Source organism: Amphiprion ocellaris, chromosome 18, assembly GCF_022539595.1.
Source record: "Amphiprion ocellaris isolate individual 3 ecotype Okinawa chromosome 18, ASM2253959v1, whole genome shotgun sequence".
In the NCBI taxonomy this organism is placed as follows: Eukaryota; Metazoa; Chordata; class Actinopteri; family Pomacentridae; genus Amphiprion; species Amphiprion ocellaris.
The window spans coordinates 20790036-20804588 of record NC_072783.1 but is presented as its reverse complement, the minus strand read 5'-3'; the positions used below and the strand labels follow the sequence as shown (position 1 = coordinate 20804588).

Genomic DNA, 14553 nt, shown 5'->3' with positions numbered 1-14553 from the left:
AACACAGGAGTGATGGTTGCTGGAAATGTTCCTCTGTACCTCTATGTAGATATTCCATTAAAAATCAGCCGTTTCCAGCTAGAATAGTCATTTACCACATTAACAATGTCTAGACTGTATTTCTGATTAATTTAATGTTATCTTCATTGAAAAAAGCTGCTATTCTTTCAAAAATAAGGACATTTCTAAGTGACCCAAACTGTGAACAGTAGTGTATGTACGTATTGTGAAAGTGCAGGTAGTTTTTATAGAGCAAAATATACCCTCAAAAAACATTTACATAACCTGTCACTATTGTCCAACAACTTGAAAATGAGAGGAGCATTTTTCTAGATGTGCAGATAAATCAGAGCATTAGTTCCCTGACAAAGGGATAAAAAAATGGACTTCTACATCTGCACAACAAACATCAGCTTGAAGGGATGCTGTGCAGCTTTTCAAATCTTGCTTTTTTTGTCAGTGACAGTGCAATTGTGAAGATTGTACTGTGTTTAGGGGCAATTATGTGAAGGAGTACAGGAGCATGTTGGTCTTGGACGTCTGACAGTCGTAGTGGTTTCAGTGGGTTAGGTTCTGAGTTACAGCACATGGTTCATCAGAGCAGAAAACAGACCGAATAACTTTGTTCACTTTCAGGGACTTGCTACTTAATGTTTAGCACAAACTACTTTGAACGAGGGAAAAATAAACAAATGCATACGAAACCCAATTTTACTGTTATACATGCTTACTGGATGCTAAAGAAAACATTTCAGTATCATCAATTTGGCTTTAAAGTTAGAAATTATTTGGATTTGTGCCTCTCTGTCAATCAGGTAGACTGCATATGAGTGAATAAGTGGATAGAAGGGTACAATTGCATGTGAAGCCGAGATTCTGGGAAGCACTGGACTTTCAGTAGTCAAAAGATCAAAAAGGATCAGTTAAGCCGCGGATAAGTCAGTACGTCAACATGTGTCGAGCCCGGGGCCAAAGGGTTAATGGGAGTAGTGGGTGGTGGGGTTCAATCCTTCTTTACAGGATTATTCATGGGAAGATGTGAGGCTGCTGCTACTTTTCAGGAATCTGTTTGTCTGCCTGCTCAGTGTACAAGTGACAGTATGGCAGATTAGAGGCTCTGGAAACTTAAGGAGGTGGAGATAATGAACTGGGGATTCTGTTTTTCTGGCAGTCATTGCAAAACACTCCAGTGAAAAAAGCAATGAATACAAACAACTTACAGTCATTAAAAAAAAATAAATCTATCCCATTAAAATTATTGATATTTTTTTTTTAACATATTCACACAAGCAAATATTTGCTCATCTTTGAAATGGTGCCTACAGGTGATAAATGACACATAAAATGACCATTTTGTGTAAAATGTAAGTACATTTATCACACCATCAAATCTGTCAAATCAGACTGCCAAAAATCAGAACCTCTTTTGGAAATGATGAGTGTAACCCGTCTTATTAAAAACTCTGATATCAGGGGTCTGCTGTTGTCTTTGTTATTGAAGTGTGAAGATCTATAAGGCCTTCAGATAAAGATTGTGAAACCACTGAAAAGAAAACAACTTGGAGTCAGTTCCAAACAAATACCAAAGTGTAACAAAACAAACAAACAAAAAAAACAAAACAAAGATTAAGTCTTGTTTTGGAGACATGTTTTGATGAATGACTGTGGTAACCTAAGTTAAAGTTAATAGGAATAGTAAGCAGTGGCATTATAGACAATGTTTGATTATCAGAAATGTAAAATGAGTCTGATATGACTGCAGATAAATGAACAGTGAGGCTAATATAAACACTGTAAAACAAAAAAAACCCTCAATGTTTTCAGTATGTTCCTGTTTTATTTTACATTTTTTTCTGCTTTCTTGAAATATACAAAATCATTAATAAAATTACATAAATAAGCAGCAACACTTTACATTTCTAATGTAAAATAACATTTAAAACCTGTAACTATGAATAACCCTAGCATTTCGGTTTAAACAAATAGAAAAGTAAATTGATTTACATAAAATAACATTTTGAAAATATATTTTAAAATACATTTGAAAAATAAATAATTCAACAAATATTTCCTTTTCAGGTAATAATTTAATCTATAGATATTATAGTTGAAACTCATTAATGAAATTCATTTCCAAGCTGTAACGCTGGATTACTTGCTGCAAACCTCTTCTGTGTAGGAAGGCAGTTAGCAGAAAGTAAGCAGAAATAGCAGACTGAGCCACATGGAGTCAAAGTGCTGTAAAGACAGATCACTGCTGAATGTCAATACACTGACTTTTTACTATTGAAAAAATAAATAGTAGCAACAATGGAATTGGATTTCATGAAAAAGAGATCAAGGATATGCCTTTTGCTAGCTCTTGGACCACTTTATTACTCGGGCAAGGAAAGCGGCGGAGTTAGGTGACGATCAGCGTACGTTTGTCCATCTGTCTGTCTGTCTGTTAGCAACATTACTCAACAACGGACAAACATATTTGGATGAAATTTTCAGGGAAGGTCAGAAATGACACAAGGACCAAGTGATTAGATTTTGTTAAAGATTTCCGTATCATTGCGAGATAGGGGCACCGTAACTATGACAACAAGTAAACACTACATCAGCTGCCTTCTGACGATCACATGATTGCGATCCAAATTGACTTAGACCTATCTGGACTTATCTGTCAGAAATTATACAAGGAACAACTGATTAAACTGTGGGGGTGTTTCCGAGTCCCATCAATTCCAGCCACCTGCTAGATATTTAGGTCACGTGATTCAGTATCCGTACATAACATACACATGCATAACACATGCCTGTGCTCAGCGTAAGGTAATTTTTTATTAAAGATTTCATCCGTCGGAAATCATACAACGACTGAGCAGCCTTGGCGGAGTACTGCGCTCTCTGTGTGCTTTTCGTGTTTCATAATGTAATATTGATTTTCTCTTTTCAACTTTTCAAGCACAACAACAAAATGTAATACTGTGACTCTTAAAAACATTTTAAGTTCCCTTCAATTCTGTGTGTCCTACAATGTCAGTGAAATAAAATATCTATCGTGCCATGTGAAAGATGCTCATAGTCTTATCATCATCTTTACAGTTGTAGTTTTTTTTTCTTGTTTTTTCTTTCTATGTATCATTTTATGTGGCTGCTGTAATGTGTAAATTTCACCATGTAAGGGATCAATAAAGTTAATCTTGTCTTAACTGTCACATTTCACCAAGAATATTACCAAAGTATGTACAAAATCGATATAGTCATCAATCACATTTGGTTGATTTTCCAGTCAAAATGGATTTAACCTTAGTCTGTAAAAACAAAGAAAAAGTTAAAATTCTGTAATTTTGTTGTTATAGACTTAACTTTGTTCGTTATGCCCTTCCTAGGCACAGCACTGTACAAAATCACGTCTAAAACATTAAATCATAGCGTCAGTCCATGAAATAATACCTTCATGGTTGTTTTAAGTAATCTGACAGCCAAGCTTGTTCTAAAACATATTTTTATCCAATTTTCCCATCCCAACTGTGTGTGGAGAACAACATTTTCTGAGTTTGCCTTTCAGCATATTGACCACACTCATTACAGTCAGAGGCGAGAATTACAGAGGATGTTGCTGCTCCCAGTGAAAGAAAACAAGTTGTACTGGTGTCAACGTGCTGCAACAGACAAATAAACACCAGCTCCAAGCTGGGTGCAGTGACTGAGTTCATCCAGCTCCTGAGATCATCTCACCAGTGCCGCTGATTCCCTGTAAAACGCTCCAGTCTGCCACGTGAGGGAGGCGCAAAATGGGATGTTGACCCATTTTCGTCTTCTTCTTCCTCTTCTCTCCTCCTCAGGATGAAATATGAGACCTGGCCCATTTCAGTAGAGTCTGTCCCCCGGGCTCCCAGTTCCTCCAGCGCCAAACTCTGCTGCTCTGCACTTCTCTGCTCCATTCCGCTTTTTTTCACCACTAAACCAGCTCAGACATTTTAATAGGGAACTTTTTATTTGACTTTTCTGTCAGGAACCAGCCATCCCATCATTTTTATCCTCCCTCCGGCTGACCCGGCATTGGATTGTTTTTTTTTTTTTTGTTTGTTTGTTTGTTTTTTGCAGTTTCTAAAACTTTTATTTTTTGCTGCCAACTACATGTGGATTCTGAAATTACCTGAACCAAAGTGACTCCTCTGGGTGAAAACCTAAATCACCGGGATGCGGCTGATCTTAAACTGAGCTCAGTCAAAGAAGCATCCTCTCTTTTCTCTTTGTTGCATCTCTGCCTCTACGTTTTTTTTTGACTCTGGGATGTAAAAAACCCACTTCTCTTTATCCACTAAGGAATTACGTTGTGTTTTTCCACCGAGGAGAAATTATGGCGAGATTTTTGTTGAACAAGAGTCTTGTTCTGGTTTTGTTTGGATTATTTTTGCTCTCTCCTCCATCCGCAAGAGCCGAGCCGGAGCTTCAGGACGAAGAGGAGGAGGAGAGTTCCTGTCAGGGCGCTTTTGATCTCTATTTTGTGCTTGATAAGTAAGTGGAAGCAGTTTGACACCATTTTATTTCATTCAACGCAACAGCAGCATCATTTAGTGGCTATGCTAAAGCAGTTTATGCAGCTAAAGAAGTTAGCTAAACTCTAAAATGAAGCTAACGTCTGTATTTATTTTTTGTCACGGTTTTATAAATCTTTCTTTCATGCTCAACACGTGTACAAAGCAGCAGCTTTATGTGTGAGAGACGAGGTTACTAATAAAAAAAAGTTCAACTTGTTGCGTTTTTTTATTTAAAAAGTTGTAAAAGGTGAAGCTAACGGAGTTTAGCCGGTTAGCATTTCTGCAAATGCGCGTGAACGTGCGCGCGCCATGACACCGTGAAGTAGGCTGCTGAGTTTGCTGAATCAGCAGAAAGTTGCAGCGGCGATCTGATGCATCAACGGTGATTCAAACCGCACTGTCATCATTTGTAAAAGAAAGAAAACTTCAAACTCCCAGCAGGCAGTTAGAGAGGCTTCTTCTCTTTTTATTCCCTCCCAGGCTAAAGGCTAAAGGGACTTTTTTTCCCTCTCTGCTCACCGTTCACTCTTTCATTCCCACTTTGTACGCCCACATAGGAAAAATGTTGTGGTCGTGTGACATCTTAGCGCTGGACTTCAGCAGCTGGGGAGAAAATAAAATGTCAGAGAAAAACAGGAGAGGCTTCGGGAGGGCCTGCTCTTTTCCTGCTCATACGACTAAACATCTTATTAGCATTCATACATTTAGATCTAATTACTGTAAGCAAGCAAAGCATCATCATCTCAGGCCACAAGATAAAAAATGTTTGTAGGTTTTTTGGTGTGTGAGCAGTAGAACACTTTGTTACTCTCCTGTTGTGGCTGCTTTTTTCTGGAGATTATGTTACCTGGTTTTAAAGTGAATTGCTGCCTCAGCTCTCACAGAGATGGAGCAATGTCAGAAATGAGGAGGGGAAACAGGAAGGGACAGGAAGCAACAACATTTATGGAAAATGTGGTCTTAATTTGGAGAAGAAAATGTAGCACGCAGCATGTTTTTAGATTTGTGAGAGACAGTGTAGGTTTAATTTGAACAAAGGGGAGGCACAAAAAAAACCCCCAAAATTCAGATACTGTGTGACCATTCAAAATATTAGAGCTGCAAGTAACAATTATTTTCATTGTTGATTATTCTGTATATCATTTTCTTGATTGATTGATTGATTGATTGATTGACAATGAAAAATGCCAGATGGCTTACTCAAATGTCTTGCGGTGTCCAAAATTGTTCAGTTAAGTGCCATTAAGGAGGAAAGAAGCCAGAATACATTAACATTTAGAAAACTAGAATCGATTATCAAAATAGTTGGCGATTAATGTAGCAGTTTACAGCTAATTGATTACTGATTTATAGTTGATAGTTGCTCCTATAGATAGACTTTTGCAATATTATTACCATTTGGTCAACACACATATACACTAGGCAGAATTTACTCTTCTGCCCTCTTTTGTGTCTTTTTTATGAGTAGGTTAGTGCACATTTTACCTATTTATGTTAATGATAAATTAATTTTAGTCAATTTATAATTACAAATATTGATGATAAGCTATCCCTGCATCCCCCCACCCCTGAAATTTACACCTATTGTGAGAGAGATGATACGTTTTCATGCAACATAGTGCATTTCACACTGATGGCCCCCACAGAATGTACTGCCTATGATCTGACAGTGTAGGTGTCTTAATGTACCCACTGAACTTCACAGAACCTTTGATAGCTTTTCCTGGTGTTTCATTCTCAAGAAAAAATAAAACACAAAACATGCGACTGCTCCCCAGATGTGGAGGTCTGCATTTGGCTTGTGCCGTGAGGTAAACACTGACACATGCTTCAAATAAGGAAACATCTCCTTTTTTTTGACCAGTGCCAGATTCTATTGTTAGTACTATTGCGTGCTTTGATGCCTACTCTGGGGGCGACTCACCAGACTTCATTTGTAGACTTCAAACAGGAGGAAGCTCGTTAGAGACCTGTCCTAGCCCTCCTACAGCCGTCTCTCATCCCCATCCCTCAGGCCTGAGCTGGTTTTATGGGACAAAGCCTGAATTCTGTACCCTGGTTTGTCCACATGGAAGATGTAAAGAGCGTTTTGAGGGGATGCAGGCCACTATAGTGCTTACAGACCTTCTTTGAATACACAAAGAAGTACTGCAAAGATTTCTGCATCCTAAAATCTGAAACAACATGAGTCCAGAATTGTGTGCAACCTTGAATAGTTTATTTATTTTAATTTATTGCACTAAAGAATTTTGAACCTTTTGTCAGTTTTTAAAGACCAAACCTAAAGCTTCAAGCCATGCTAGCAGCTCTGTGAGACTTCACTGAAGCACAGGAGTGCCTTGACTTAAATGTCACAGTAACAGTGCAAACATAACAGTATAATCCCCACCATGATTTCTCCCCATGTGTTAGCTTTCTAGTTTTCTAATTAGCACTGAACACAATATACAGCTGTCCTTAGTTTTGCTGAGATACAGTATTTCAGTCTGGATTACAGTGGTGGACAGAACAACCTACTGACAGACACTGAAAACACTGGCTTTGAACCCTCAGAGACATAAGTGAACTGCAGTGAATACAGACAGGTCTGGCAGACAATTTTTAGAACCATGGTTTAAGGGTTGATTGGATTAGGATGGGTCTGCTGGATAGAAAATGAGTGTTGTTGGTGGATAAAAGGGTCACATATTAGTAATGAAGGAAGATACTGCCTTGCTGGGTCATAAAGTTGACTCCAAAAGCATTTATTGCAGACTTGGGAAGATGATGTCATGTCATGGCTCAAACATGCAGGACTGTGCTTGTTCAGACATAAGGGTGACTGCAGTCTGAAGGGCAGAAAGGGTGGCGAATGGCTGTAATGTGGAATTTGGGACCGAGTCTGGAAAATGTGGGCCTTGGTGAGACACATTGTCTTCTAATTCTGTGTGCCCTGCAGAGCTTTATACAATATCCTAAAGAAAAGTAGGGTTGTTACAAGACCCAAAGGGATGAAGGGCAGCAGCACAACATCCTGTCACAGGCCTTAAAGGTAGAAATCAAATAAATGCAACAGCAGCACACAGGTTACCCACAGCAACTTTAGCACACAGGCAGTAATATCTAATAGGATGCAGATGCTGGAGTAAATTGAATACACACACATACTATACATATATGATGCCCAGGTATAGTAAGAGCAAAAACGGGCATAAAATGACTCCATGTATAACACAGAGGGTCTCCAAATGAAACATAATGAATACAGTGGGCTGATTGAAAAAACACGAACAACTCCCTTGGCTAATAAAAGTTTAAAAAAATGATGTTTTAATTCAATAAAATCTGTGAACATACGTCCTGTAGACACACCCCGCCACCCGCAGTTAATAGTGTGACATCATATCCCTTTGTTGTGGTGTATGGTATATGGTTCGCAAGTAGACATACCACCGCAATTAACTGATCTCTGCGCTACTGTAACCTAAATAAAGTCACACAGAAAAAAGACTAAGAGTCTACAGACGTGCTAGCAGCTCTGTGAGGCTGCACGTAGACACACTGGTGCCTAAAATGCTAACATCTGCATGCCACTATGCTCCCAGTGACAGCTAATATTTTATGTTAGCTTGTATGTTTACTGTACCAACCCTCTTAGTTCAGTGTATTAGAATGCTAGCATAAAGCAGCACTAAACACAAGTAATGGGGAAATTAAAAACATGTCCTGGCGATTTCATTAGAGGAAAAGTCAGGGCATCTTCAAAGCAAATCATGCAAGTGTTTGAGATAAACCTTTTAAAAGTCATTAGGCTTGGAACTATGGATGACTGTATAAAGTTTAACAGCAGTCGATGCAATACTTGTCACATTTGGTTTGGACCAAAGCGGTGGACTGACAAAGACACCAGCATTAGGAAAGCAGCACTGCCAGCTTGGCTACAAACATACATACAATAAAACATTTACCATCCAGTGGCTGATGGTCTCCTTCCCAGAACTTCAACAAGATGACTACATAATTTGAGGGCTTTGCCATAATATGCTTGTAATATATTTTAGAATTTGCTAGTTTGTCAATTTAACTGTCAGATCATGAAACCATAAGCCTTTAAGTTCTGCATCATTTGCTGTGTACCTTTAGGTCCTGTGTGTGCATATTAGGCTGTATATTTGCTGATTCAGAGCGGGCGGGCCACAGCTTGCTGTTTTATATGGAATACATTGCCAGAGGAATGGTTTTGGGTGTGTTCATATGGCAGACAAAGAATTTCACCTATAGGCCAAATGCTAATATTCACCCCTTAATGAAATCTGCATTTCATTATCTTTGTTTTTGTTGATTTGGCATGGAGCATATGGCATGGTTGCACATGGTCATTCCACAATCTTGCTATGACGTAAGTTATGGGCAAGTAAAACACTTACCATTGTAGTAGTACTATATAACACAAATGTCACTGGAAGATCAGAAAGTTTTCAAACAGAGGTACAGTATGCTGTCTCACAATCTTGTTTCTTGCCTTTCCAATCTGTCTTTGCTTTCAGCCTTTCTTTTCCACAGCTTCTTTCCATTTATCTCTCTTTCCGTCCCATTACCTCTTCATTATGTCTTCTTGCTAATCTGACACGGTATTAGTGTGTTTTTATTGTTTAAAATTGTGGAAATACATTATTCATACTTCCAACAGTTAACTGATGCTATTAATAATCAGCATTTATCTCTAATCGATTTGATCCAAACCTCAGCCATCTCTGTCTTGTCGTTGTTTTTGCAAACTGTTGTTGTTGATGTAGTCACGAGTTAGCGCTCCGGCTGGGCGTTAGGTCATGCTGCCTGAAACCAGGCAAGTCAGCGGAAAACCCAAACTGCAGCTGGAGTCTGTAAATTCTTCTGATATGTCTGAATACGTTCTAGCTGTGGAATGACACCCGCTCTGTGTTTCGTCCTCTGGTCTCGCACAGCACGGTGCTTTGGTGTTTACAGCAGGAAGAAATGTCTTGTGAAATGATAGCATGCTGTCAGTCTTTGAAGAACTGAGGGACAAAAACAAAAGCTTATCAAAGTAGACAAATGTCATTCTAACGCGAATGCATACCTGCTGAGATTTGATGCACGACTCTGCCTCAGTTCCAGAAAAAGTGCAAAGTACATTTTATCTGGTCAGGTAAAGACTGAAAAAAGACAAATATGTGTTTTTGGACATACATCTGAGATGCTTCTCCACCAGCTAGTTATCTAATAGTTTTTTCCAAACAATTCCTCTCGGTTTTGGAATAGACGTACAGCATTAGCTCAGCAATCACGCAGTAAAGACTTTGACTTCTGCAATGGCTGTAAAAGTAGGTTAGCGGTTTTAAACAAACAAATCCTTGTGCCCACTCAGTTAAATTGGAGCACCATCATTGGCTGCAGGCTGGGGTGGTGTGGCTAGGCCCAGCTGGAATGGAAGACTCCACAGTGGAGTTGGGATTTTTTTTTTTTTTTAAACTTTTCCTTCTTCGACACTTTGAACCGTGAGAACGACGCTGAGCCACTAAGCCTTGAGACTGATGGAGCTTTTTCCCACATGAGGTCAGCTTGTTGCCCTCAGGGAGAAAAGTGCCTGTTGGGTAGTTAACGGGGGACATAGCTGGGAAATTAAAAAAGAAATATAGTTACTCACAAGGTAGTTTAGAAAGGTTTAGTATTAAACATGTTTCAGCTCTTATGTCCTCACAGGACTGCAGACATAGCTGACAATTTTCTGACATCCAAAACTTATTTTAAACATTAACTGGTTCTTCCTTTGGAGACACCTTCAAGTAATTTTAATTAATATGTTGGGTCACTTTAAGGTAGAGGAACAACCAGTAAACACAACAATGACAGATTATGACCTTAAACCGATATCAGCTGTAGCCAGAAGTTGCCTATTTACACCCAGCCTTCACAGCAGCATTCCTCTGGAGTTGTGTTTCCAGCTGATGTATGTGATTCCAATAGTCAATCAACTGTTTCAGCCTGTTTATGTTTCTACCAGCTCCAGAGCTGCTGGATGTTTTATTAGTTCAGCTAGTCACTAAATATTTTTCTGTCGTTTGGTGCTGGAAATGTTCTGTATAGTGGGCTTATCGCTTTTTTCCACTGAAAACAGCTGCCTGCTGCCGCTGGAAACGAGGCTGATGAGAGCAATTAGACTGAACCAGAACATTAAAGTTGCAGACTGTAAAACGTGCTAAAAGATGGTGAAACCCTCAACAGAGCTGATGCAAACTGCAGAGCTGGGTGCTAAGTATATGGGGGTTTCTGACTACAAACAACATCTTTCAGTTGCTTTTAAACATCTGACCCATTTCAGTAAAAAAAAAATATTGATTACAGCAGCTTCAAAGTGGTATTTTTCCTACAATGTGCTTTGAAAGCTACAGTGCTAACCGAATTAATGTTTAAAGGGTCGCAGTGGTGGGTTTGTTTTATCCCACTCATAGCAAACCACTTTCTTACATCGCAGCTAACCATTGTGCTAGCCTCACAGCTGTGTTTTAGAAGTGTGGACACGTATTCTCAGCTCTTCCTGGCATTGATCCCTTAGTTTCCATAGACTAAAACTTTTCAGTCATAGTTCAACAGCTAAGCTATTCTGTAAGAAATAGCAAATGTTAGCAGTCTTACATGTAACACAACATATTACCTGCAGAATATTAACATTGTGATTATGAACATGTTGACATGCTGGTATTTTGTTCAGAGTGCAACTTTACGTCAGTACCAATTCAACCATAATTCAATCACTCAAATACATACGCACCACCACCTACGTATTTATTATACTACTTTTCTAGTCCATGGGAGTCCACTTGGAAAACTGCACTGCGTACATATATAGGAGGTCTTTTCTAAGTTTTCTGCAAATACATACAACCCCAACCTTACAACACAATCTTTTAAAATGGATTCAGCTTCATTGATTTATGTACTTTGGGTCAACATCTGTTGTTTTAAATGTGCTTCTTTGTTTTCTTTTATTCTTCATGCTGCTGTTGCTATTTCTTTACACAGTTTTTTCTTGTTCTGTCTCTGCCACACTCTTTTCTGACTCCCTGTCTGTCAAACCGCTTTCCCTCCTCCAGCTGAACTTTTTACTTAAACACACTAAACACACTCCCACGCACACACACACACACACATTGTATGATTCATTTTTTGCAGATCCAGCCAATTCAATCTCACCCAGTCAGCAGAAAAGGACATTGTTGAAGATATTTTTATCCTTCAGGTCTTCTTGGACCCATGGGGGACATCCAGAGAATCCCTGTCTCCTCTTCACTCGGTCCATTTAGCTTCGCTGAACAGTAATGATGCATAATACCTCCCTCTATGCCCACGGCTATTTGGAAACAGACAGTTGATCCCTCAAATGTTACATGTATATGATGCAGCAACAACGGAGAGAATTAAGCACTCCAAGTCTATATAATTTAAGATACCCAGGTTTAAAAGTAATTGTAACCTCAGACTGTAGAAAACACCAAAATGGTATCTGTGATATCACACATATCCAAAGGTACATTTAAGAACATGAAAAAATAAAATACTAGACTTACTGGGTATAACCAAAGTAAATCAAGCAAGCAGCAACATCAGCGTTGAGTGGCTTGCAATCAAGCATCCTTAAAATATATCCACATAGGTCTTTTATTGTCTTAATAAAGAATATTTTTGCCACTTAAACACATTAGAATACTCCATTTACGCCATTAACTGGGAAACGTAATGTAGACTCCGATGGAAATTTAAGGATTTCACCAAGAGGTCTCACTTGAGGTTGGACAAAGTTTCTACACGGCCCATTTTTCAACTTCCTCGTTTATATTCTATGTTTCTATGGATAGTTATTAGAAAAAAGAGAACTACAGTACAACTCCTACAACCGGAATGTGGCCTTTATTGGATCATACAACCTAAACACTGTGACATGTCAGAGACATTTTTGGCTGAGAAAATCGTATTAAATTTCACAATGCTTTATTAATATCATACATGACTGATCATAAAAGATGTTATGATCTTGCGTAGGAACAGCTATTTTGGCAGGCAGCCCTTTCAGTGGAAGCTTTTCAGACTTGGAACATGACACATATATTACTCAGTAACATTAGTTTTTCCTTTGTATTTCATTATGAATTTGTTTTGAACAAACCCAGAACTGGCAATATGACTAATCTCTGCATATTTTGCTTGTCCTCATCCTGATTTATGTATAGTATATTCATCAGCATGCTGTAATTCTAAATTATGTGTTATGTAATTCATTGCTTTGTCTCCACTATATTTTTCTGTTAATTTTAGATGGAAAGAGTAGACTCTTATTGTCTATAATTCGTCTATTCTTGGAGTGAATCATTGGCTTGGTTATGTTTCTTTTTTCTCCGCTTGCTCTTATTTTAAAAGAACTATAAGTTGTCAATTTTAATGGGCTAATTCAAAATCTAGCAGTTGAACACTACCCATTTGGCAACAATTAACAGTAAAGCTGATCAAGGTCTATGGTCTTTGTACGAATAAGGATACATTAACCAGAGAGTGATTTAATCAGTTGTTTACTTGTTGCTGTGGTTGTCTGGTGGCCATATTTCTGAAACAGACTCAAGCGGGTCAGAGAGAAACTTGGCCCTACAGTTGAAGTTTTCATCGCATGTTTCCTCTGGTATACACGTTCACCACTGAGCCAACAGATTTTTCACATTATCTCACTCCCACAGTTAAATTTACCGTGATCTCTCTGATAAGGCTCTTCATCTTTCCTTTTCTTTTGTTTCTTTTTTTTCTCAGCTCTCAAAAGGCATAAGAGCAGACACATGGTTTTCATCCTGTTCCAATCGAGAAAACACTGTTGCTGGGCTTTGACGATTTGCTATGACATAACTCCACGCTGCTGTTGGACTTGATCACTTTGTCGGCAAATTGTGACGCCCCTCACCTCTCAAAACCTTTATTTTCTAAGTCCAAACCCCAAACCGCTGAACTCCAGGGCTCAACTCAGGTCATTAAAATTAGATCAAGGGATTGTGGGGGGAATAAGGCACCGCATAAAATGGTTTCATCAAGACTCATAGAATAAAATGGCCCACTTCCTCTCCCAACACTGTTTGGACAGGTGAGTGAAACTGCAAGCTAGGCCTCGATCCCACGACTACAGCCACCTCAGACAATCAAACTGTTCCAAGGCAAACAAGAGCCACTGTGGTTCAGAAATAAAGATAAGCAGCTGAAAACCAAAGGTGGGAGTCCTCAGATTCACCCTCATGTTTAAATAAATACTCAAAAATGACCCGCACGCCTCGACATGACTATTAGCTGCAGACTACACCAGATTTTACATTCTTTTTTCCCTCCTCTGTTGCTATAATGGAACAATCTACACAAGAATCTGGCTGCTGCTGTTCCTTTAGGTCAGAGGCTGTGTGTGTGTGTGTGTGTGTGTGTGTGTGTGTGTGTGTGTGTGTGTGTGTGTGTGTGTGTGTCCAATCCTTTTGTGAGTATTTCTGTTAGCGCTGCACATTTTGTTGAACTGAACTCTCTCTTCCTCTACCTCAAGCTTTTTTTTTTTTTTTTTTGATTTTGGGAGAATTTTGTTTAACTTGTAAGGTCTTGTCCTCTTTCTTTGCTCAGTCAGCCTCACAAATGTACGCCTTGATGTGGGGGAACAGGTCATGTCATCAGAACAGTAACAGCACAAAGAAAATGCTTAGACTGGATTTTTAGTAAACCAGTATTTATAACTGTTCACATTAAATGAGTGAAATCACTGAAACTTACATAATATGTATATGTTATGGTGAATGATTTTATTATATTTTGAGTACATGTTTCCAGCATGGGTGGCCCATGGGAACCCAAACCTGATCCTTTGGCAGTGTTAGTGCAGTGGTCTCCTCATTTCTGCAAGATTTTGTCTTCCTTTTTATAGTGGCTCGCCTTTTTCTCAGTAATCAATCTGTTTTCTGTGGATTTTTTGTTGATGAAGTTTGGCTATGAGCTATGTCACAGCTGTTAGTGT

The 14553-nt window shown here is 38.8% G+C and overlaps 1 protein-coding gene across 1 annotated transcript in view; it reads left to right on the top strand.

The window, feature by feature from the left end:
* Positions 1-3856: 3856 nt before the first annotated feature.
* Positions 3857-14553, top strand: part of antxr1c (ANTXR cell adhesion molecule 1c) — a 40881-nt gene continuing 30184 nt past the window's right edge. The window contains exon 1 of the mRNA XM_023262110.3: positions 3857-4509. Within this exon, the coding sequence (XP_023117878.2) occupies positions 4352-4509 (158 nt within the window). The 5' untranslated portion in view covers positions 3857-4351. The remainder of the gene's footprint in view (positions 4510-14553) is intronic.